The sequence below is a fragment of the Pseudopipra pipra genome, chromosome 2 (assembly GCF_036250125.1).
Source record: "Pseudopipra pipra isolate bDixPip1 chromosome 2, bDixPip1.hap1, whole genome shotgun sequence".
NCBI classification, from domain to species: Eukaryota; Metazoa; Chordata; class Aves; order Passeriformes; family Pipridae; genus Pseudopipra; species Pseudopipra pipra.
This window is the reverse complement of record NC_087550.1, coordinates 79085514-79109283: the sequence shown is the minus strand read 5'-3', so window position 1 is coordinate 79109283 and position 23770 is coordinate 79085514. Positions and strand designations below refer to the sequence as shown.

General features: G+C 38.0%; 2 protein-coding genes across 2 annotated transcripts in view; one reads left to right on the top strand and one right to left on the bottom strand.

The window, feature by feature from the left end:
• UBAC2 (UBA domain containing 2) overlaps positions 1 to 23770 on the bottom strand; it is a 98010-nt gene that overhangs the window by 40041 nt on the left and 34199 nt on the right. The gene's annotated exons all lie outside the window — the stretch shown is intronic.
• GPR183 (G protein-coupled receptor 183) lies at positions 1047 to 10385 on the top strand. The gene is made up of 2 exons (XM_064646069.1): positions 1047 to 1173; positions 8831 to 10385. Exons 1-2 carry the CDS (start codon positions 1133 to 1135, stop codon positions 9933 to 9935), a joined length of 1146 nt encoding a protein of 381 aa, XP_064502139.1. The 5' UTR covers positions 1047 to 1132; the 3' UTR covers positions 9936 to 10385.

Below are 23770 nucleotides of genomic sequence, written 5' to 3'. Positions count from 1 at the left end.
AGAGGCAACCCACCCTCTGCATGTGTTGGACCTGCCAAAAACAGCCTCATCATGCCTATTTGTTGGTTCTTTAAAAATCAGGCTACTAAATGAGGTCATTTTAAAGATAAATAGTCCTTCATAGTCATGAATGATCAGTATCAGTTTTAGGGGAAAATCCCAGGTAACTCTCAACCACTGTCTCTAACAGCAAAGGACAGGATTTCCCATCTATCTCTGATCTCCAAAACCCTCTTAACAAACACACAAATTAATTCTTAGATCAATGTTCTTCACCCAGAAACAAGGTTATTTCAGGTAACAATGGGTTATCTCACAATTTGACATCCCATTCCTTTCCTACTCCCTAGCCACTCTTTCTTATCAACTTTATTTTAGGGAAATCAGATTTGCGTTTAAGAAGTTTTTTATCTTTCATGTATTTACCTTATGTGTATTATTATTATTATTATTATTATATTACTATTCCTGCTTAAAATGCAATAAACAGCTTACAAAGGCACATATTCTCATTAACCTCTCAAACCACCAGAGTTCTTCAACTCCCTTGTATATTTTCAAAGGGCATTTCTGTAAATCCTCATCATTATGATACCAAAACAGTGCTGGGAATGTACATGGGCGTTCGAGATGTCTGCTTTAACGCACCATTTCAGTATGTCTCAGTTTTGAGGTTTCCTTGTGCTGCGTCATATCTGATCGGTAAGAAGCAGTTTTAAAGCATATACTGATCAAACTAGAGTTTAAATTATTTTATTTTTAAATGCAGATCCATATAAACAAAGTTTTTCACACATCACAGGTATTTTAGTTGGTCAGCAATTAAACAATCAACTTAAGAAAACCTCTGGGTAAAGTCCCTTCTATGAAAGTCAGTAATGCGTAACTTCAGGGGGGAGGCGGAAGTGTTGTTTCTAATTACTCTCTTTGAACAGACTAATTGTAAAAGGGTCAAAAATAGATGCTTTCACATCCCATAAAAAAGTCGACAGCAAATCAAGACCAGTACACAAACAGGGGTTTTTTTTTTAAGCACTTGAAAAAAAACTACCCCTCCCACAAGAGAGACTCACGTAATCACTCTTGAGAACAATGTGCAAGGGTAAACTTTCGCAGTCAAGCCATCCTGTTAATGCCCTTAACTCCTCAGAAGATCCAAGAAGCTACAGAGATGTAAGTACAGAAAAGAATTAACTTTTTTCAATTTATTTTTTTTTTTTCACTGAGCAACAGCAAACAATTCCAGAAATATTATTTGGTTTTTTGTGTTATACTGGTAGGAGGGATAAATGATCTTTGTATGGGAAAGGCTCATGGTAGAAATTCTCTGATATTTTATGTTCCCATATTAATCTGCTGCCAGTTAATTTCCATTTAAAATATCTGTTGATCCACAGCATCAACAAGTTATTTCAAGTCCTTTCTTAGAATACAGCCTTCTGACAATCACAGGGAAACATTTGATACTGCATTAACTCAGACAATTTTTTTGGCAACACTAATTTAAATTATACTAATACAGAAATAACTACTGTACAAGTAGTAAGGAAAGCATTGCAATTCCTAAGTCATTCACTGAACCTCACGGAACTCTCCTAATATTAAGAGAGAGCCTTAAAACAAATCAGTACTATAGTTCTGAATGCACAGCCTGCTCTTATCACATGCGCTCCTTCTGTAAGAAAACAGCCTTTATTACCAGCTCAGAAACTCCTCAGTCACTCTTCTCATGTCTAAGTATTGCAACAGCATATTTTAAGAATTCAAAGTTTTATGACCTAATTCCTCTTTTAACTTCTGGCATGCATTTCTTTCTAAGTTTTTAAAAAGGCATTCTTTTCCTGAATTGCAATCACCAAACATCTATCTCCTTATTAGTGATTTTCATGCCACAAAGCTGAAGAAATATTACAAGTGATAAGATTTTTATTCACCTTCCCAATTAAAGAGGATGAATTTTTTCTACTATGCTGGCAAAACAAGACACACTGTTCAACAGCCAATAACTCAACTATCATTTATCTTAAAAAATAAGACAGTGTATGTGCATTTGGGCACAGAATACAAGACATCTGTCTAACATTTTCATGACTGCTCCTGAAGAGACAAGGGAATTGAATCCTCTCAGTTAGTCTTTAAGAGCTCAAATCTCACCCCTTTCTGTTCAAAAGATTGAGAAGCATGTATACATGTAAAGAATAATAAATTTAAGCTACAGTTCAGAAGCTGTAATCCCAAGAATTAAAGACTGTACCTGTACAGGCTGCATATCACTCAGATATAAAAGGTGTTCATATTTTCTAGTACTAAAATACAAATTCTCATTTGACCCCTTTTTTCTTCTGTTTGCAAGAATATAATTGTCAGTGGCTCACACTTTAGTTTATTTGCTATATTTTTAGGCTCTCTTCTTTTTACATTTAGTGTGCTTAAGTAAGTATAAACTGAAGAGAAGTTAATCATTTTAGCATCAGCACAGCTCTTCACATTAACATGTGGCAGAGATTATTTATGTTAGATAATTCTCACACTTCTCATAGGACAGATTACACCTAAGAGAGATCCAACAGATAGGAGCAAGATGTACACTTCAAATGACTTCCACTTTAACTAGTTATGCAGCATTTCAACTCAACTTCGTTTCCATCTCACTTACTGTAGCTTCTATTATTTTTGAACACAAAATGTAACTGTCATACAACTTTGCAAAATCTATTGTAATAGACAAAAGCAGGACCAGAAAGATCCCACAGTGTTGTGCATCTGCATATTTTATTAAGCACTTAAAGAATATTATAATTCTTTATAGCCATTGTTAAGATAATTGGGATTCTCTGATATGTGGCTTACAAATTTGGCTTTACTCTGCCAACAAATTTGGGTCTAACCAAAGAAGAATAAAAGTACTAGCCTGGAAACTCTCTCACCAAAATTATCTTTGGGTTGTGAGTCGAGGACTCAGTCTTCAGGTCATTAGAGCTTTTGAAAACTCAACAGCTTTTGAGAAAAGGTAAATTAACATAATGTACTAGAAGCATATGAGTGTTAAAGTGTTAGAAAAAAACAGGAAGCCTGTCTCTTGCCTCGGCTTTTATTAAACCACATGCAGTTCCCAAGCTGCCAGTCCATACACCCTGATGTATGTACCTTAGGTATATGTTCTTTCTATATTAACAAAGCATTCTACTATGCAACTTAGCATGCACACCTTTTAATACACATAACTTAGTTGAATCAAGCCTTCTTCTCAAACATGGAAACCGTTCTACAATAAAAGATCACTTGTCTGGTAAATCAGAAATCCAAACAGTAAACATGACTGGTCAACAGAAAACAATTAATTTTGACATTAAGGAAAAAATTAAACCTACGTAATCACCTACATTTCCCACCTTCTACTGTTTTAAAACTCTGTAAGACTTATACAGCTAATAGCTCTAGAGGACTGTAAGCTCAGTAAATCTTCAAACCAGGCATCGCAGGGGAAGAGAAATCTCTTTCCCGACCATTCCTTTTAAATAATTTATACTCTTTATGCATAGATAAACAACATTATACCTCCAATACTGTTTGTTAAAGAAATATTGTCCATCCCATAGTGACTAAACCATACTATGTACAGAGCCATGAGAGATCTTCCTAATGAACTGCTGTGCCTTTCCAAGAATTTAATTAGTATCCCTCTTAAATTAGCTACTGGACAGATGGACCAGGGATTCATCTCCAATGAATGAAAACTATGAAAAGAGACAGAGAAATCACACATTAGACTACAATGCACAGTAAAAGCCTTCTACATGTTCCCTGTTCTGCTAAAAGACAGACAGTGCTCCTCCAGCAAAAGCAGGAGATGAGAACATCTTTCTTTTAGCACACAGAGAGAGCTTTGTACCACAGCTTGAACACAAACCCATGTAATCTAAGGTTGTAACAATCCAATTGCTGGCTCATACCTTAAGTCTATCCTTCATAACAGTTATATGTATGTAACATTATGATACTACATATAAAGCTCATCAAACATGAACATGATCCAGGTCTTTGGATTATGTAGTACTTCCAGACTGGAACCACCATTCTGTTTATGAAACACCTTTTGCTGTGGAGATTAAAGGTAAAACACACATATAAATGTTAAACAAATGACTAATGCCAGTCAAATGTTTTCACAGAACACCAATCTCCTAAAACAGCCTTTTTTTCTTCTTTGATGAGATTACAAAATTGCTTTAGAAAGGCACCTGCACAGATTTCAGACATGCTAGATTTGGTAAGTAGCTTGCCATGTTACCATGATTTTTTTCCCCAGGTGGTACACTATTGCTGAGAAACATCAAGAAAGTACATAGAATAGACTAGCAGCTGCCTAGCTAACAAATCTCATAAGGTAATTGGCTAAAGAAATTTGGTGGTCAGAAAGCAAATGCAATGCTAAGACTTGAAAATGGCAAATGAAATAAGAATAAAGAACAATCTGCACTGTTTGCAAGCCTGGGCATATTATTAAAATTAATTTTAAACTCTTCCAGGCATAAGGTCTTTCTGGGTAGAAGCAGAGAGTAATGACCATGCCCTTAGACTAGAGATATCCTAGGACATAGTGACTTCTGGATCACAGAGAACTAACTTCACAAGCTCCCAGTGCAATGCTACACAACTCTATCTTGGATACATAAACAACTGAGCAGAAAAAGCAGGGACATCCTGGTGAGGATGCTTCCAGGTACACCAATACCAAGGGGCATCTGGAACCCCTTGTCCTGTGTGGGACAAATCTGGGGTTAGAATGGACATCACAGGATTATTTTGCCTTGTGGTGAAATATTTGAGAAGTTCACCTTGAATTGCCCAAACCATGAGATTGTGTAAAGGTAAAAAGACTCAACAAAAACAGCAATTGCAAATTAATTTTAGAGAAATTTAAGGAAGAGACACATACATTTTTTAACAGGGAGGTTGACTGACAAAGGACTAGAGTAACAAATGGCTAATTCACTTTTTTTAAGTTCTCCAAATCAAGACCAAACAGCATTTTAGAAAATGTGCTTTAAGTGAAAAGTTACTATAATCCATACACAAATAACTAAAATAATAACATAACCTAGATTATACAGAAGGTCACATTAAGGAAAAAAGTTATCTGTGTCACTGACTGTCTACAGACTCAGAAAACATAAAAACCTTAACAACATTCTTTACAATACTGTATAAAGATAGGAATTTTAAGTACTTTATACCTTAAAATTTTGCATGCAACTCTAAGTCAAAAAAACCTGTGGTACTGTTTTCTAAAATCATTAATTTGGTAAGGTAAATTAATATTAAGTTTTTTCCAAGTATATACTTCAAAGCAGTATCATTAATAAACACAGAAAGCCACTGGAGGGGTATTTAATCCAGCAATTTAGAAGAGCAAAAATTTTGGTAATGATTCTAGAGGGTAGCTTCAGTGGTGCATTTGGATCTGGGACAGTAAATGGCCATGTTCTCATAACATATTCAGGTACACAGCTCATTAAAATCAGTAAGAATTAAGTCCAGTTAGTCTGAGGTTTGCAGCAGTAAGGAGGCAACAGTCTCCATTTTTTCTACAAGAATGCAAAATGCACAAAAAGTATTTAAAATGTTCTCTTTTTAGATACATTCTGTGGAGGATGTCATATGTCGTATGTATAATAAGTTGATCACTAAGGAGTGCTACCAAGAAATAAAGAGCAACCTGACACAAGGAATAGGATTTAAAAAAAAAATCTTATCTTACTTAATAGTCTAGATACCTTTTAGGAAGAAAGTATTTTTTTAAATGGAGCCCTGTTCAAGATTGACAAGAAAAGGTGAAATACCTGCTGATGTGAATGGAGTTCATCCAACAACAATAAGAGTTCAGAAGTACAAAGAAGTTACCACTACTCAGGTGATGGACATTAAGGTGTTAGATGGTAGCAACTTTATACCACAAACTAGATACACTATCTCTCTGTATTTTCATTTTTTTTAAAGAAATATATTCAGGTAATAATTCAGCACCTAGACACCATGGTGACTGCTCAAAAACGCCCATACATACGTACAGGTAGAGAAAATACTAATACTCAACTAGAGCATTTCAAAACGTGCTCCCTGCATTAAAAGTCAAAATATTTTGGGGATAACAGGGGATGAAAAGGAACACTTTCTGCACCCAGGGCTGACTCCTATAGCAGGCAGAAGGGCCTGTCAAGGAGCACAGCTTAGCTGACGTGCATGCTGCTTTGGTCCATCTTTCTTCTCATCTGCTTGTGGCCAGTTTGTCCTGTCATGGAACTGCTTCTCATGTATATCCATGCTAGCACCTTGGATAGACACAAACACTCTCTCAGCTAGGACTCCTTCTCAATACAGCCACGGTTATATGTGAGAATGAACATCCTATTTTGAGCAACAAGTTATAGACTAATTATTACATTAAAGATCTAACTTCATAGCACAAAATTAGGTGATTTTGTGAAATCCTACTCGATGCAAAAAAAAATATATGACTGAAATGACAGATTTTTTCCTAAACTATAGTTAAATGGTTTTGTGTAATAGATATTCTATAATTTTACAAATGTTTATAGAAAGACAAATGGATGGATGTGACCATTATGCACACTATTTATGAACCAAAACTATTACAATTTTACAGTGAAAATAAAATTATGCAGTTAATGTGCTGTAGTTAATGACTGTAATCAAACTGTTTATCATAAATATTAGATTATTCTTCCTTACATATGTTGAAGAAATTGTTTTACCTAAATTTCAAGGAAGAGATGAGAAGATAGATGTGATGCTGTGAGTGTGAACAAGTAATCAGAAGCATTTAAATATTATAAACAAAAGAAAATACCTCAATGATCCATCCAGATGCCTACACAAACCCACACCAATTTAGGTCAAGAGCAGCCATTACACTTAGGTAAAACGAGCCATTTGACACACTTCTACAAGGGAAAAGATGAACAGGAGGAAAGTATACCAGAACCATCTTGAGGGTAATAACTACTACATTAATCAATCATCAAACATCAAAATACTGTGAACAATGCAGAATTAACCAACATAAAATTACAGACATTCTTAAACCTTCACTACAGCTGGAGTTGCTATTTACCAGTTTAATTCCCTTATTCAAACCACAAAACTCTCACTTCAGATTTGACATCCAACCCTGAATTCCCACCTCTCAACAGACAGTGCATACTTCATACTTCAGGGATATCTAAGAATCAGAATACTCTACATCTATCAGTCAGTAATCACTCATCTGTCTTCCCTCCTGTCTGTGGAACACAGTAGACACAGACTTAATATACTACCTGGATGTTAAACTCCTTCCTTAAATGGGTAATTTAACTCATTTACATATTTTAATACACATCATCCACTATCCACAGGTTTACTGTTTACAGAGAACCTTATGCACCCCTGCTAACCCTGCCAGAAGTCTGATCAGACAAGTTTATGATACAGTATGTGATGCAGGTACATTAATTGTGAACAACCTGAAAGAAGCAGGACAATCTCCTCAAACATGAAAGAAGATACTAATCTTTTAATGTTTTGACAAGTCAATGAAAGGATAAGGAATACCTCCTAAAATGTGTAGCTTAAACCCCTTAAAACTGAGAGGTATTTTCCAGCAAGACTTTTTTAAGGTGCAACAGGCTACAGTAGTTTGTGGATATTGCCTGTTGAAAGACAGATCCTCAGGAATCCCCTAGATTTTAATTAAAGGTACCAGACAGACTTAAAATTCCAGTTGCAACAGCTGTCATCTCCAGATAGTATTCTGTGTTAAAGCAGAAGCAATCTTGTTTTGACTGCTTATTTAATCCATAAATGGTGCCTCTAAGAGGCACACTTTTGTAGAACAGCTGCTTAAGGAGTAACATTAGATGTCCCATCCTTTCTGACATTCATGCTTACACTATACAACTGCCAAGTAACAGAGAAATGTTTGCACTGAAATCAACATCAACAGGATGAGGTTCTTTCCATTTCTGAAATTCTGCTGGAGTATTTTTTAATATTACTAAGTCCCACAAATCACTGTCACTTTGCAGCTCTCCCATGCTACCTCTGACTGTACAGATGAAACAATTTCTAAAATCTACTCAATTGTCAATGTGTAAAATATTTCAGCTGGGTTACCTCTCTTTTGCAGCAACACTAAAGAGTGATTAAAGTAGTAGTCTTAAGAATTTACACATGTAACAACATTTAAATTAGATTCCAAAAGTCAATTCTTAAAACTAGTATTAAACAAGCTGAATTATTATGGTTGTAATCTATAATCTTAAAGGTCTTTTCCATCCTAAATGATTCTATGATTATATCACAATGTGAATTGTTGGAAACAAAAACTCCCTAAAAATTAACTGAAACATATTTAAAAGATTTTGTTTGTTTGTCTGACCCTTGGGAACTTCATATGATCCTTTATCATGTGGTTTCTTCAGACTCCTTTTTCCCCTCAGATTGCTTTAAATAGTCTCCCATCTCCTGACCACCTAAAAACTTCACTTTCCAAATACATTACATCCCTGGTTTTTTACATTGCCTCCTGTCTGATTTTTTTCATCAGAGAAGGTATTGGGATCAAAACAGAATAGCCAAAACCAGGCATCTTTTTGTTTGTTTTCAGAAGGAGGCTTGAAAAGTATTTCACAGCAATGAAGTTTCATTTCAGTTTTTCAGTCTTGTTTTTTGCAACAGAGGTTGGCCATTGTTATGCAGAAGAAGTTTATCTACATTTATTACAAAATGTTCCCTTTTGTTGTCTTGGTTTGGTTTTTTTTCATGTTAGGTCTACTGAGCTTCCTGCAACAACAGGGGTTACAGAAATGGACACTTTCACAGCCTCTGAGAGCAACAGTTCCACCTGCGACCTATATGAGCACAAAGATACAGCACGGATACTGCTGTCCGTCTTCTACAGCTCCATCTTAATTCTTGGGGTGCTTGGAAACACCATTGCCCTCACTGTCATTTTTAAAAACAGAAAGAAGATCAACTCCACTACTCTGTATTCAACAAACCTCGTCTTCTCCGATCTCCTGTTCTGCATCGCCTTGCCAACCAGGATAGCCTACTATGCCCTGGGATTCCACTGGCCATTCGGAGAAGCATTATGTCGAATAACCGCTCTCTTGTTCTACATAAACACCTATGCAGGTGTAAACTTCATGACATGTTTGAGCATTGACAGGTTTTTTGCTGTTGTTCATCCCTTCCGATACAAGATCAGAAGGATTAAATACGCCAAGGGCATTTGTGTCTTTATCTGGTTTCTTGTGTTCAGTCAAACTTTCCCATTACTTATACAATCCATGTCACAGGAAGAAAAAGAAAGGACTACCTGTATGGAATATCCAAACTTTGAAAAAATAGAACATCTACCATTTATACTTCTTGCTGCCTGTTTAATAGGGTACCTTATTCCCCTGGGGATTATACTATTTTGTTACTCTCAAATTAGCTGCAAACTTTTTCAAACGGCCAAGGAAAATCCACTTACTGAAAAATCAGGGATAAACAAAAAAGCCATCAATACAATCATATTTGTAATTATAGTGTTCATCATCTGCTTTACCCCTTATCATGTTGCAATTATACAACACATGATTAAGAAACTTCAGAATGAACCCTTGTGCACCGAAACGAAAATTTTCCAGAAGTCACTCCATTATACTGTATTTCTGATGAATTTTAACTGCTGCCTAGATCCTTTCATCTATTTCTTTGCATGCAAAGGATACAAGAGAACTGTACTGAAAATACTGAGGCGACAAGTGAGTGTATCAATTTCAAGCGCTGCCAGGTCACATCACGAAGAAAGCTCACGTGATGTGGGAGAAACGCAAATGACGGTACTTGCTAAATCTTCCAATGGAAAGCTACCTGAAAAATAAAGTCTGCAGTACATCACAACGGAGAAAGATTAAAAATCCAGGGTCCACAGCAAAAACTCTTAGTGCTCCCCAAACAGAAGCTTAAGTAAAATTCTGTTTCTCAGGATGTCAGGAAATAAAGGAGTGATGTTGGACTGAAAAAGAATTGTCACAGGACAGCAGGAAAACCAGCATTATAATCTCCTTGCTGTATCCTTTCGACTGATCTTTTATTTTTTTCAGGAAATATGCACCATTGTGAATGTTCAAATTCCATGCTGCACATACATATGCCTGGATGTTAAGCAAAGACTTGATTCACAATTTGAATTAAACACAAATAGCTTATAGTTCAGACCAACTACAAGAACATCTGAAATTTCAAGACCTCTAGCTGAGCTCCAATTATAGCAATGGTTTCGTTAATCCAGTCACACAAGCAAGGGAAATCAAATTTTCAGATGAAATGGACAACTGTGCACGTTTGATATCACAAATGCTTAAGTTTATAGCCCTTTGGAGGTGAAACTGCATTTTATAGTTCTTAGAACATGAATGTGTCATTGGACAATTTACGTATATTGTCAAATATAACACATGGAAAACTAATGAACTGTTTGGTTCTCCTCAACACTGAACATCTCCTGTATGTTAAATCACTCATCTTCACAAGGTGTATTATGTCTTTACTCCTTTTCCTAAAGGAGAACTTTTCTTTCTAGTATGTATTGTAAAGAGTCTCTACTCCATTGTATATAAATTATTTATAAACACGAATTGAAGCAAGAGACTGTAATATGAAAACTGTACTATTTCAGTTAAAAGAACAGTGATACAGAGTTCTCACAACTTCTGCTCAAGTCAGACATGGACACAAGACAAACGTTTTAGAGACCTGAATAAATGTTCACTGTTGGGGCCAGCAAATAGTAAATTATTGAGTTAATTCTGATGGTGTGAGATGGCTACCTCTCTTTAAGTGCTGTTTACCTGAGAGATCAATAAATGAGAAGAGCAGGATTTGCTGGAAAGAACAAGTTTTCTCATCATACCTTCACAGAGCATATCTCGGATCCATTTGGGCACACTGAAATTGGGCCAGGAAAGAGACCAAATGACTTCAACACATCCTGCTGGAATCAGCTCAATACCAGTTGAGAATCCAGGATGCAAGCCCCGGGTTCCTGCTGTCGTGCCCTTCCGTCACATGTCAGCTTCCTTCCCTACTTTATTTCTGGCCCCTCTATCTTTTCTTTAGTGTTCTATCTTATTAATATGCCTTCACCTGCCAACACAACTTGGTAACTGCACCAGGAGGTTGTGGTGGAAAAGGAAAATTAAAGACTGCCTGACAATTAGAAATAAAAGCTATGCCACATGTCAGAACAAATGTTATTTATTGCAGCTGTATCTGTCTGGCATTGAGGTTGAGTCAAACAAACATAGTTACATTTGTCATCTTTGCAATTCCTTCCTTCCTCGTGTGTTGACCTTCCATGTTGACTTGCAAACATGGAAGGGTCATATCTGAACATCAGTAAGGAAACATTTTATTAACAATTACTTTCTTATGGCAAAGAAAACATAACCCCCTCAATATTTCATACCACTTAGACTGCCAAAATTGAGCTTCTAATTACAAGAGACACTATGCAGCTTCAAGAAAATGGAGTAAGAAAAATAATTTTCAACAGAAGTTCTCCTTAATTCTGTGTGCTATAAGCATTTCTCGTCAGCTTTTTTAATGAACTATTTTAAAATATTATTTAAGAATTTGTTCCTATTGGAGTAAGCAAATAATAACCTAATAAAACCACAGACAGACCACTCAGGAATACCTAGAAACTGTAGAAATAAAATATATGTATTATTAACATTACACCAGTACGAGCTCATTTTTTTCTACTAATGTCTGGGGTTTTTTGTTTATTAGTATGCATTTCATCTAACTGTGATCATAAAGCCTTAAAGACAAAAAGTTTTTTTTATATTTGTCCGTAAAATATAACAAATATGTATTAAAACACCACACACTGCAGATAACTACACTCTAAGTGGAAAGAAAGTGAAGATCTGTATTGAAAATCCTTCTCTATCTCCATTTTCTCACATAAGTAATTCTGTTATTTTCAATTTTAGAGTTTATTTCTAAATTACAGTAACAATCTCAAACAGGAAACAACATCAAAATACTGCTTTTGCTCTAATAAACCTTGAAGCCTGGGTCTAGTTAGATATGGGTTTGAGAAAAGCTATTTTTTTCTCCTTATTTTAATACTTCTTAAATGTAGAAGAAACCAATAAAATAAAAACCTTTTAAAGCTAAGATAAACTCAGTTTCCTGACGAAAGTCCTAAAGGCACAGAGACACAGACAGACAACTGTGGCAGCTGATGCCTCTGCTAATGACTCTGCTTCCCCTCACTACTCGTCAACACACACTGACAGCTCACACACACTTGTATTGATGAGGAGACTTTTTTCTGTGGGCTTGTCTGAATCTGCCAAAAGTAGCAGCGGGGGTTTCAGTCGGCCTGGGACACTGAGCTGAAGTCAAACATTTAGAGAGCATGTGTCCTGTTTCTTCTTCCAGCTGTGCTGTGGGGCTGGCAGTCATCACCAGAGAGTTGGCAACAACCTGCTGCATGGGACCAAGGGAGAACAGTAATACTGAAAACTTACTGCTGTTCTCAAACAAATGGTTTCCTTCACATTGTCCTTATCCATTTATCCTGCCAGTGCTCTTCCCCCAGTACTGTTTGTTGGAGTACTTTCATGATAGCAGTTACCCACAGGGACACACCCTCAGGACTCTCCTGTATGCCGACATGAATAAAGGAGGAAAAGCCATACCTGGTATCTCTTTCCTTCTCCAACACTGAGTATACAACAGATGTGTTGTCTTAAAAGATGTGAGCATGACATGCCATACAACATGTGGTTGAAGCAGTATGAGCTTCGCAAGAGAAAATGAGCTTTTGCTTTGGGAAAAGTTTCTGATAGAACATTCTAAGACGTGCCCCCTTCCATGTGAAAGGTTGGCAAATGGTCACAGAGATCAGAGATCTAAGGTTCATTCACACTTCTCACATAGAAATAAAGCAGAGACAAGTAGCAGTAGGTTCAAACGGCTTGCTTACTGAAAGGATCTGACTGAAGTTTTTTGGAGAAACTGGGTCTCTGGAGAGTGAAGTTCAGTCAGGATCTTGAAGCCCATGTTCATGATAAAATAACAGAGTATCTTCTATCTCCACACTTCGGACTGTCGACCTAGGGACTCCAATTACATGGAGTCCTACTGCTGGCACTATGTGTTCACTGCTGGCACCTCTGTCAAATCTTGTCTGGTAGGGAATGTGACAGAGCACATAGAAATAAAAATAATGATGATGGTAAAATGGTCTAAGTCCCTAAAAGAAAGTTGGATAGACACCTGTTGTCAAACACATGACCAGGAGAAGGTGCATCATACGAAAAATCCCAAAACACACATTTTCATCAGGAGAACATTTAGTGCCTTCATCTTTTCTTTTGCTGAGAACACAAAATTAGGGACTAATACTGCAAGTCCCTCAGCTGCCTTGGGCTTGAAGACATTGAAGACTAACCGAAAGCATGGAGACAAAGAATGCAATCTCCTATGGCTTACAGACTTGGCAGAAGAGGATGGGTATTCCCAAAGGCATTGTTGCCTGATTCTTTTGCCTATGGCCCTGAAAACTGTGTAGACAAGGAACCTGTCAGCAACATGGTCATCTCCTAGCAAAAGACAGTAAGAGCAACTGTCTGAAGTGGTAAACATGCTAACACGAATAACACAATTCCTGGAGGTGGTTAATGACTCCTCTTAAATCAGCAAGCTTAGTAGTCAAAACAAAACAAAACAAAACAAAACAAAAAAATGAAGGAAAGTTTTGGGTTCTTTTAAATAGATGTTCCATTTAATACTAGTATAGTTCTGAAACTCAAAAGCTTTTAGGGAAGCAAGGAATGAACGGACCTCAAGAAAGCAATGAGACAGCGTATAACATAAGAAAAGTAAATAGTGTACAACTGAAGAGAAAGAGAAGAAAAGCTTTGCCTTATATGACCAGTTTTGAAGGAACTAAAAAGCAGCATCATACTCTGTCTCTTCTACCTCCATATCTCTGGTACAGAGCACAGGAGCAACTGAAGACAAACTGAGGTTTGTATTCAGCAGTATCTCAGTGTGCTGGCTCAAAACAGACAAGGTCAACAGACATCAAGAATCACTTGAAAAACAAGTCATTCATCTGAGTGCAATATTTCCTAATACAATCTTGCCTAAGCTGCAGCCTGCAGACTGAGGGTATAGTACAAAATAAATACAAAAACCTCTGCCAAGCTGCAACCCTTTTCTGAAATAAAACAGGAATTACTGTTTGTGTAGTAAAAGCTCTGACATATTTCCTCAAATTTTTTTCCCCTCAGAATACTCCCTTGGTTTCCTGCAATGTTTAACTTCTGACTTCCTGAAGCTGATGTCTCATCTTTGCACATGACAGTCGTCAATCAATTTTTTCTTCCATCAGCCTGTATGCTCCCTTTTTGAACATCTGTGACTGCAGCATTTTGCAGCACAAAGCTCCACAGAATAACTATCCATGATGTCTGGAGGAGCCATTTTCATTCACTTGTGACACCTGTTAGTTTCATTTGAAGTCCCCTGCTCCTTGCACCAGAAATGAGTGAACACAGCAACTCCTTATCTACCCTGTCCACATTACTCGTGATTTTACAGACCTGCATCAAATCCCCTTCCTTTGAGTCATCTTGTCTCTTCTCCTGTGAACAGTCAGATAAAAGCTGTTCAGCACTTCATTCCAATTAGAAAGGAAGGAAAGAAGGCAAATGTAAATAAAGTATGGGAATCCAACTGTGTTCGAGCTGGGTGGCAGAAGAGAACAGGGTGTCTCTACACGCAGGGAGATCAACAGCATATGGATCTTACTTTTCCTACCATATTCAGTAGCATATAGGTTCTCTAAATTAGGATCTTGCCCCATGACTGCCAAATTTGGATAACCTTGCTCTGACACATTAAATAAGGAAGAACAGGACCTCAGTGGGCTGGAAAAATGGATTCACAGGAACGTCATGAAGTTCAGCAAGTCAAATACAAATAGAAAACCCTGCATCTGAGCTAGAATAATCCCAGTGCAGGCTGGGCATGACATGGTTAAAAAGGTCTGGGACAAGTTAAAAAGGAGTCAACAGTGTGACAGCCAAATATATGTGAGACTGTGTTAAAAAGAACATCCAGAGAAGCAATCTTTCCCCTCCATTCAGTACTTGTGAGATCACACGTGGAATTCTGTACTGGGTTTGGGCTTCCCAGTACAAGAAAGATACTGATACACTGGAACAAGTTCAGCAGACAGCTACCAAAAATGCTGAAGGGGCTTGCAGCATATGATACAGGAGGAGGGGCTGAGGGAGGGGAGATGGTTCAGCCTGGAGAGGGAAGACTGAGAGGAGATGTTATTGTTGTCTTCAACTGCCTAACGCGGAGGGGTACAGAATAGATGGTAACACCCTTGGTTGTTGCAGCAAGGAACAACTAAACCTTAGAAAGCATTTTTTCATCATGAGGCAAGTCAGACATTGGGAAAGGTTGCACAGAAAGCCTGGGAAATGTCTATCCTTAGAGATACTCAAAACTTGACTGGACACAGCCCTGATTAAATTGTCTCTGCCAGGGTTGGGCAGCACAATCTCTAGTGGCTCCTTTCAACCTGCATTCTTCTACAACTAGCAGGTTGGTCCAAGCTTTAAGTTAGACAAGAAAGCAACATGAAACTCGATGGCCTTGCAGGAACAAGCAAATTATATAACTTTAAAATCTTCTAGTCTTGTCCTCTACTTAAGCCTTTATCAAAATGCTGTCATTAGCATTCACCTAAAATAAAGAAAGCTCAAGACATAGCAAATATTTCTTTCCACAGAGCTGTATTCATTTTTCCTCACTGCAAAAATATGAGTTTCTCCTCTTCCTCTTTTCTTTTCCTCAGTTGGGACAGATGTTGTGCAAAGGGCTAAACTAAAAAAAACAAGTTTTGCACCTGTTCTGAAGGCAGAAACATTTGTGGTTATCCTATCGCCTCCAGAAAACTATACATTGTCTTATACCATGCAAAAGGAGAGCTATGTTCCTCCCTCTATTAAGCTAGACTTAGCAGTTTCATCCTTCCTGTGGCATGTAACTTTCGAGGGAAGTTGTGGTTAGTGAACAGAAGGCACTCCGAGGAAGCCTACTTTAAATATAGAGCTGCTGAAAACTGATTATTCTCAACTTACTAGCCTAAAAAGCAGCCAGATAGTGTTTTATCACTGCTACTGATATTAAGGGGCTAAGAACCTAATGAAACCTTAATATCACAACCCCAAAGCATGGAAAGTTGCAGCAATTCTGTGTAGAAGTAACAGATCATTGTTGCCAGTTGGACAGGAAGAGATGAAGCTCCCCTGCCAGCCGCATGTGTGAGGCATTTTTGACAGAAAGGGACTACTGAAGACTCCTGACAAGTTATCAGACTATAAAGACAACTCTGGGACAATTCTTGTATTTCTTTGGTATTTTAAAAAATAAATACAGTGTATTCATAATGCCAGCTGATCAAAACAGCCCAAACACCCATCAGAACCTTACTCCTTCCTTCACTTAGATGGGGGCAAACCAACAATTTGCCAGGGTAGCCACTAGGATAATCAAATAATTTGAAATTACTGATATAATAGATTACATTGTATTAATTTCATTAAATGAAGGATCTTTTCACTTGAACTCCTTTTAAGCTACAAGCTAGAGCAGAAGTTCTAAAACTAACATACTCGGATACCACCACTGGCAACAGAACTAGTGACTACAAACACCAGACGATTGCAAAATGAGCAGCACACAACCTGGGTACAGTCAGGCCATCTCTGCCCCTCCTTGCCTTTCTCCTGCACCATTTCCACCATTCAGGTACCACCCACATCCATGCCCTTGGCCATACCCGGGAGTACAGGGAAGTCACCCACAGTTAGGCAAATGCACAGAGGTCGAGCGCATGGCTGAGAGCAACCAGCTGAGGACCACTGCAGATAGAAAATCTAGGGTCAGGAAATGCCTCCTTGGGTCTGAACTGGTTACTGCCTCCATAAAAGGTCTGCTTACATTTCCTCCACCGCATGTGGAAGCTGAACTTGGAAAAATTAATTCCTCTGGCTACCTGCCTTCCTAATAGCGTGGTTGCCTGTGCCTGGAGGCGCTCACTGTACAGCTCAACATCTCTATTCAAGCAGACAAGTGCCACTGCTATCATAATCCCTTTGCAGTGCTTCTTGTGCTGCAGCTTGCAAATTCCTACTGAAATTAAGTGATTAATGATCAGATTTGTAATTTTAAAATGTCCATAAAAAGATTTTTAGAACAGAGATCACTAAAGAGTGAGTATGTAACTCTTTTAATATATTTTAACTACAAATGTAAATTACTGGTTAATTTACATCCTCTGTCAAAATAGCTACAATTAGGAAGGCATAAAGATGGAGATTGAATTCTGAAATTCTCAGAAATCTGATTGTAATGCTCTTTCACAATGTGCCACTTTCTAGTCCCAAACAAAAACAGGAAACAAGTTTGCCTCACTGGCCACAGACCCACTAACAGAAAAAGGTTTTGCTACTTTCTTTTTGAAGTGTTATTCAACTTTGCTGGCATCCCAAAATATGGTCTAAGCAAATAAGAACCATGATTTACATTCCATCTCATTTGATGATATAACACAACTGCTCACAGCAGGACTCCTCCATACACAGGACAATGACAGCAATGGCCACATGGGAGGGGACGTACCCCCAAGACAAAACAAGAATTGCAGAGCACCTCAGAACTATAAAGGAAATTTTACATTAGTTAAGCGACCTTTGCTTAGAACAGCAATACTTCTTCGGTCCATAAAAAATCAGCAGCACTTTGAACCACAGTGTTTGCAATTGCAGAAGTAACTTCATCACTGACGATTTACCCAGTGTAGCACCCAGCGGTGGATGATTATTCTGTGAAGAATTAGTGACCCATATAAGCACGAGTTGAGGCACAGACCTCTGCATCATGGGCACTATGTGACCACTACTTAATCAAGGTGCACCTAATCAACAATATAATTAATCCATATATGCACAGTCAATACATAATTACCCGCTATGTAGTCAATGTGCACTTAAGTACATGTATATAATGTAATATTCACATGAATTATTATATGCAACTGCAGCTTCATTAATGAAATAAGAATAAAAGTATATGTTGCTCAAGGAGGTCTTAAAAGCTAAGTCCTGACTCCCAGCTGGATTCTGTCAGTGACTGATCAATCTGTACTGTGAGCAAGACCCTGCAGGAATACTAGTGATGTCAGAGCTAGTGAATCTCACCATGGATGGGATCTGTGCCACATGCTGTCCCTGATCAGATGTCCAGCCAATCCTGTAACATCTTGGGGTTCCCAGCATTGCAAGAGATGTAACATTTCATAACTTGCTATCGGCTTTTCTGGGCTATTAATGAACAGTTTTCTGCCTTTCAAGTGTTTGTGTCTTTCCCACTGGGATTCAGTTCTCTCCTTGGTGTAAAATACTGTTATTTTATATATCACTTTTCTAACTGCAAATACGAGTAGGATAAAGGGTGAGTCGAAATTCCTCCAAAAAGTATTCTTTCAAATTAAAAAGATCAAAGTGACTAAGTTACACTCAAGCAAATGAATTTTTATTATGAGCAGAATGAAAAAACTAATTATAAGGCTTTTTGGAGAATCAAAAAAGAATTAAAATGCAAGCAAATTACTAGTCATGGAGAACCTAACAGTGAGCTATCCTAAAATCTGTGAGAGAGAATCAAGCAGTGCTCTCAGAAAAACTGTAATCAAGCAGTGGTAGTAAGAAAACAAGGAATTAAAATAAGAATTTGAAAAAAATCCCACCATTTAGGGTGTCTAGGATGGTAATAAACACATGAAAATGAAACAACCAATTAACACTACAGGAACTCAGAGAAAAAATGGCTAAAGTTTTTAGTAATTTCTGTGCTTCATACATAAAAGCTTAAATACTGGTGTCAAAAAACCCCAAAATACCTCAGAATCTAAATGAATTTGTGCTTCATTTGTTCAAAACAAACTGGTGAAACAAAAATATCCCTTAATTCGAAAACTTAGATTTTACTATTTGAGAACTCTTATCTGTGCTTCCCAAAAAACACTTGCTGGTCGTGGTAACAACACCAAGGAAATGAAATACTGCAGGCAATGTCACATTTTGTTCTCTCCAGTTAGTTTCAGTTTCAACTTTTTAATATTTTGTAACAGGCAAAGATAACCAACAAAGTGGTTAAAATTCTGTGCAAACTAATGTTTTCCACTCTTAATATCTACATCACTCATACAGAAACTGGTTGTATGGAGAAACTGTTTCTGACTAGAATTTTAAATTATTTGGGTTTTTTGAAGTATGTTATTGCAAACAAAAATAATGTCTGCTTTTATCTTTTAAAGTTTTGTTGAAATATAAAAGATAGTAATCAATTTATCTTTCCTCTTTTTTCAATTTTATTTTTAAAAGTTCACAGTGTTGGTACATTGTGCAACTCTTGGTGGCATCACTTTACCCCCCTCGCCAACTCAACCCAAACTTCATTACCGTTTCTCTTTCCTCACACAAAACAAGAAAATGGGAATTGTCTCATCACAGCATGTTTCTCTCTCATCCGCTACCCTGATTTTGAGAGACAAATACTAAATCACTCAGAGAGATGCAACGTCTCATAATAATATGCCTATTGTGGAGTTTCTTCATAACAGCTACTGCTTCTAATAGCCCTTGTTTAAAATTATCCAGTGCAGAAATCCAATTACAGCTCATTTATCTTTAAAAAGGGTTAAGACAGCTGGCATTATTTAGCCAAGTTGGCAGAGACACATGTAATGTTTACCTCCATAAGCTGCTTACAGAATACTGACTGCAGAGAATAATCCTGCTGCAGGGCAGAACAGTTTTCTCACCATAAATAAAAACGCATTTCCAATTGGAATAATTACACTTAGTTCACAGATCTCAAACCCTGGTCGGTACTTTCCACTTAACAAAAACAACTAAACCTAAGTGTGAAAGTGTTGACAGCTTGCAATTAACAAATGCCACTCAGTACTCTGAACTTGAAAGGTGCAGCTTGTCTCAGGGAAGCCCTTTCAAAGATACCTACCATCTTGCTTCCAGACACACTCTACCACTGGGAACACTTTGTGACTTTTTCTCAAATTACCTCCCACTACTTTCATCCTCTAAATGCTGTTACCCAACATGTATGCCCACCTGAGAGGTGCAATAGCAGATAGACTTCACATCCTAACTGAAAAGCAGAGGTAAGTATCCTAATTATTGTGAAAATGGAGCACTGCCACATTTCAGGAACACCCTCAAAATCCTCAGCAAATCCTGACACCATTTAAGAAACACCCCATTATCCATTTGTTATTGCAGTCCGATATCTTGAATGGTACAACTTTGTACAGGGCACAGCTTTTGGCTTATAATGACTCTTCTTACAATTACTGAAAGGTCTTGGTGTGATGCACTGTGGAGAACCCCAGTTTAGAGGTTATGGTCTTCTAAACCATGTGCCCCCCTCCTCTGGCAGGGGTCACTGACTCTACAGCAACACATGCCTTAACCTCAGGTATCTGGAGCTGGGCTGAAGTAATCAGCTTCAGTGAAACTTTTGCTGCAGAGCAACAGAAAGAGAATGTCTTGTTCTGCCTTCCAGCTACATGTTTCCATCACTTTCCTTGCTCTGGCACTGGTATTCATTCACCCAGAAGTGAGCAAATTTAGAAACTTAAACCAATAGGAAATGATTCCTGAAGAAAATATAATGTATACAATGTCTTATTTTAAAACATTATTTTAATCTCCTGATAGCCACTGCCTGTAAGAAGTCAGATGCCTTGTGTTACAAATGGTAGATAGGAAGGAGGACAGGCTGGAGCCAAGAGCTTGCTCCATAAACAGCAGCCTATGCTTCAACCAGCTCAGCCTTGCTATAAAACTGCACCTTCAGCAGGTGAAACAAAGCCACATTGCTTGTCATGGTGCCTCCTGTGCAAGAGGAGAACAGAGGAGTGGAGAACACGGCTGGGAAGACATGTTTATGGTTCAAACTAGCACAGCTCCTTCCATCAGCTGAATGCAAGTCAGAGTTCTGCTCAGTTCAGAGTACAGGTGCCTCACGCTCTCTTACACTAATCAAGTGTCACTTTGCATTTGTTAGGAGTATTTTTTGTCTACAATTATTCTGTCTCTTCTGCCCCACATATTAAGATCTTCATATTTCCCTCAAGAGTTTAAATACATTAGGTCTCATCTTCTGATCCTGTCTCCTTACTCTTTCACCTCTTTTCACAATCACTACTATATTAAGCAGAAATTACTTTAATTGAATAACTGGTACACATATTTGACCACATTTTTGGGAGGGATGGGATAAATCATTCAGAGTCTCGAAGTGCATAATGTAAGCACTGAAGGGCTTAAGAATACCAGTAAGGTGGATTCCTAACTGTCTGCTCCCCTTGTTGGTTGAACATAATGTGGAAGGAGTGAAACACACCATTTTCCATTTGCTCATCTCACACTTCCAACACAAAGAAGGGGTTCAGAAGTAGATGTGAAAATGGAGATATGCATATGGATAACACATCTCAATCTCCATTCATGGGCAAGAAGTCCTTCTTTTCCTTTGTATGAATATTTGCAAGAACATTCACTGGGATTATTGCAAACACTTCCCTCTCTCAACCACAGCCCAAAAAAAGCTACTTGAAGAAGGAACGTAGTGCTCAGGGTAAGAGAGATTGGACTGCAAAACAGCTACTGTTTCAGGCCTGTAGCCAAAGCACAACTTTCATTAAGGTGTAAATACACCTCCAATTTGTATTTCTGGAGTGGAAACATTTGTTAACAATTCCAGTGTGGGGCCCCTGCTTGGTGTTTACCTCTAGCTTCCTTGCCATCTCACAGTCTGCTGTTCACTACGACAGTCTGTGCAGAGACAGTTATTGCCCTGAAGAAGCCAGAAACATTCCTGAACGACCTTTATAAATATATTTTAAAAAGCGTTTGACATCCAGGAGGCACAGAAATGCCCCAGTTTTAGAAACAGAAGGGTTTAGATGAAACACCACAAGATGAACTCCGAGGAGAATCTTAAAAACAAAAGAGGAAAAGCACAGGATGTTCTACTGCTTCAGCCACACAGGCTTCAATCATCTTTCATGCTTGTGGCAGAGCACAGAGCTACCAAAACACTATCTTCATCAAAAGGTGAAAAGAGCTGGTGACCACAGGCTTGAAGAGGTGTAGTGTGAGGAAAGACTGCAAAAAATGAACATCCCATTATGGAAAAGGATCATTAAGCAAAGGCAAAACAAACAAACAAAACTACCTCTCATTAAGCCCTTGCTAAAACTCATGTTGACAAGTGACAGAAAAACTCTCCACAGAAAAGCACAGAGATAGAGATTACTATTGAGCGTTCCTTTATGAAACTGATTTTATCTTCCTAAGTGTACAAGGCACACAAGTAAAAACATAAGAAACTGGATAAAACGTTTAAAACTGAGAAAGGTATTTTGTCTCATACCATAAAGAAAATCAGTTTGTTTAAGAACTGCAAGAAATTATTATGTGCTTCTTGTTGACTGACTGTTTCCAGCTGGGGTTTAGTGGATGTGCTTTTCCAAGTCCAAAAGCTATTCCCAGACCAGAAAGGAATTCCAAAAAGCAAAACAGCAGATGTGGGCTGACTGCCTTGTTAGCTGAGACAGTCCTGAACAAAAGCTGCCTCTCAAATGGAATGCTGTCATCACAACTAACTCATCTACATCCTGACCAATCTCTCTGTATTGTCAGAAAACTGGAAAAGGTGTCCTTATGTCTGACTGGCTCCAGAACAGAGGAAAACATTTTTAAAAATAGCTCTGAGAAACCATCTCAGAGTTCCTGCTCGTAACACACCCAACTTAAGCACTCAAAATACAAAAAGTACATTCCACCAAATGATTGACATCCCTAACCAAAGCAAGTATGTCACCCTTCACATCTGTGTAACACACCACAGTACTGTCAGCTTTGAGTAAGCTGAACCTTGATGGACAAAAGGACGACCTAGCCCACCTAGTCTGAAGCTGCTGCATATCTGATACACTCACTCAAACTATGCCTATGTGCAAGGCAAGCAGTGGGCAAAGCATCATGTATGGACATGCTTCCAAGGGACTCACTGAAGTCCAGAGGGACATGGGGATATACATCCCAGTCTGTGTAAAGCCTGGACAGGTATAGCCTGGAAGGAATGTTTCTGTGAGGGACAGCTGAGCCTTTTACAAACTTCATGAATCTAAAGAGAACTCTCTAGCAGTTCTTAAAGATCTTGGTGCTTACTCTGGTCAGCTGCCATTTGTGAGGCACTCTACTGAATCAAGAAGAGTGGGCAACTTCATTTAAGATAAGCACTTACTTCAATAGGCCTTTCAGACACATATAACCTCAAAAGTGGACCTTTATACTGGGAGTGGTCCAGCTTGCAATGGAGACTGGCTTTTAACTGTATCTAATACATTTTCATTCTACAGACTTCTGGCCTTAGAGAAAAAACATTTCATAAGTAATGATCCAAGGCCCTGGCATATCACACACCTGAATTCAAAAGAGTTATTATTTCATCAATTTGCTTTTCAACATGATTAGTTTCATAGCCATTCTTACTTCATCTGAGAAATACTTTCAAAGCATGCAGG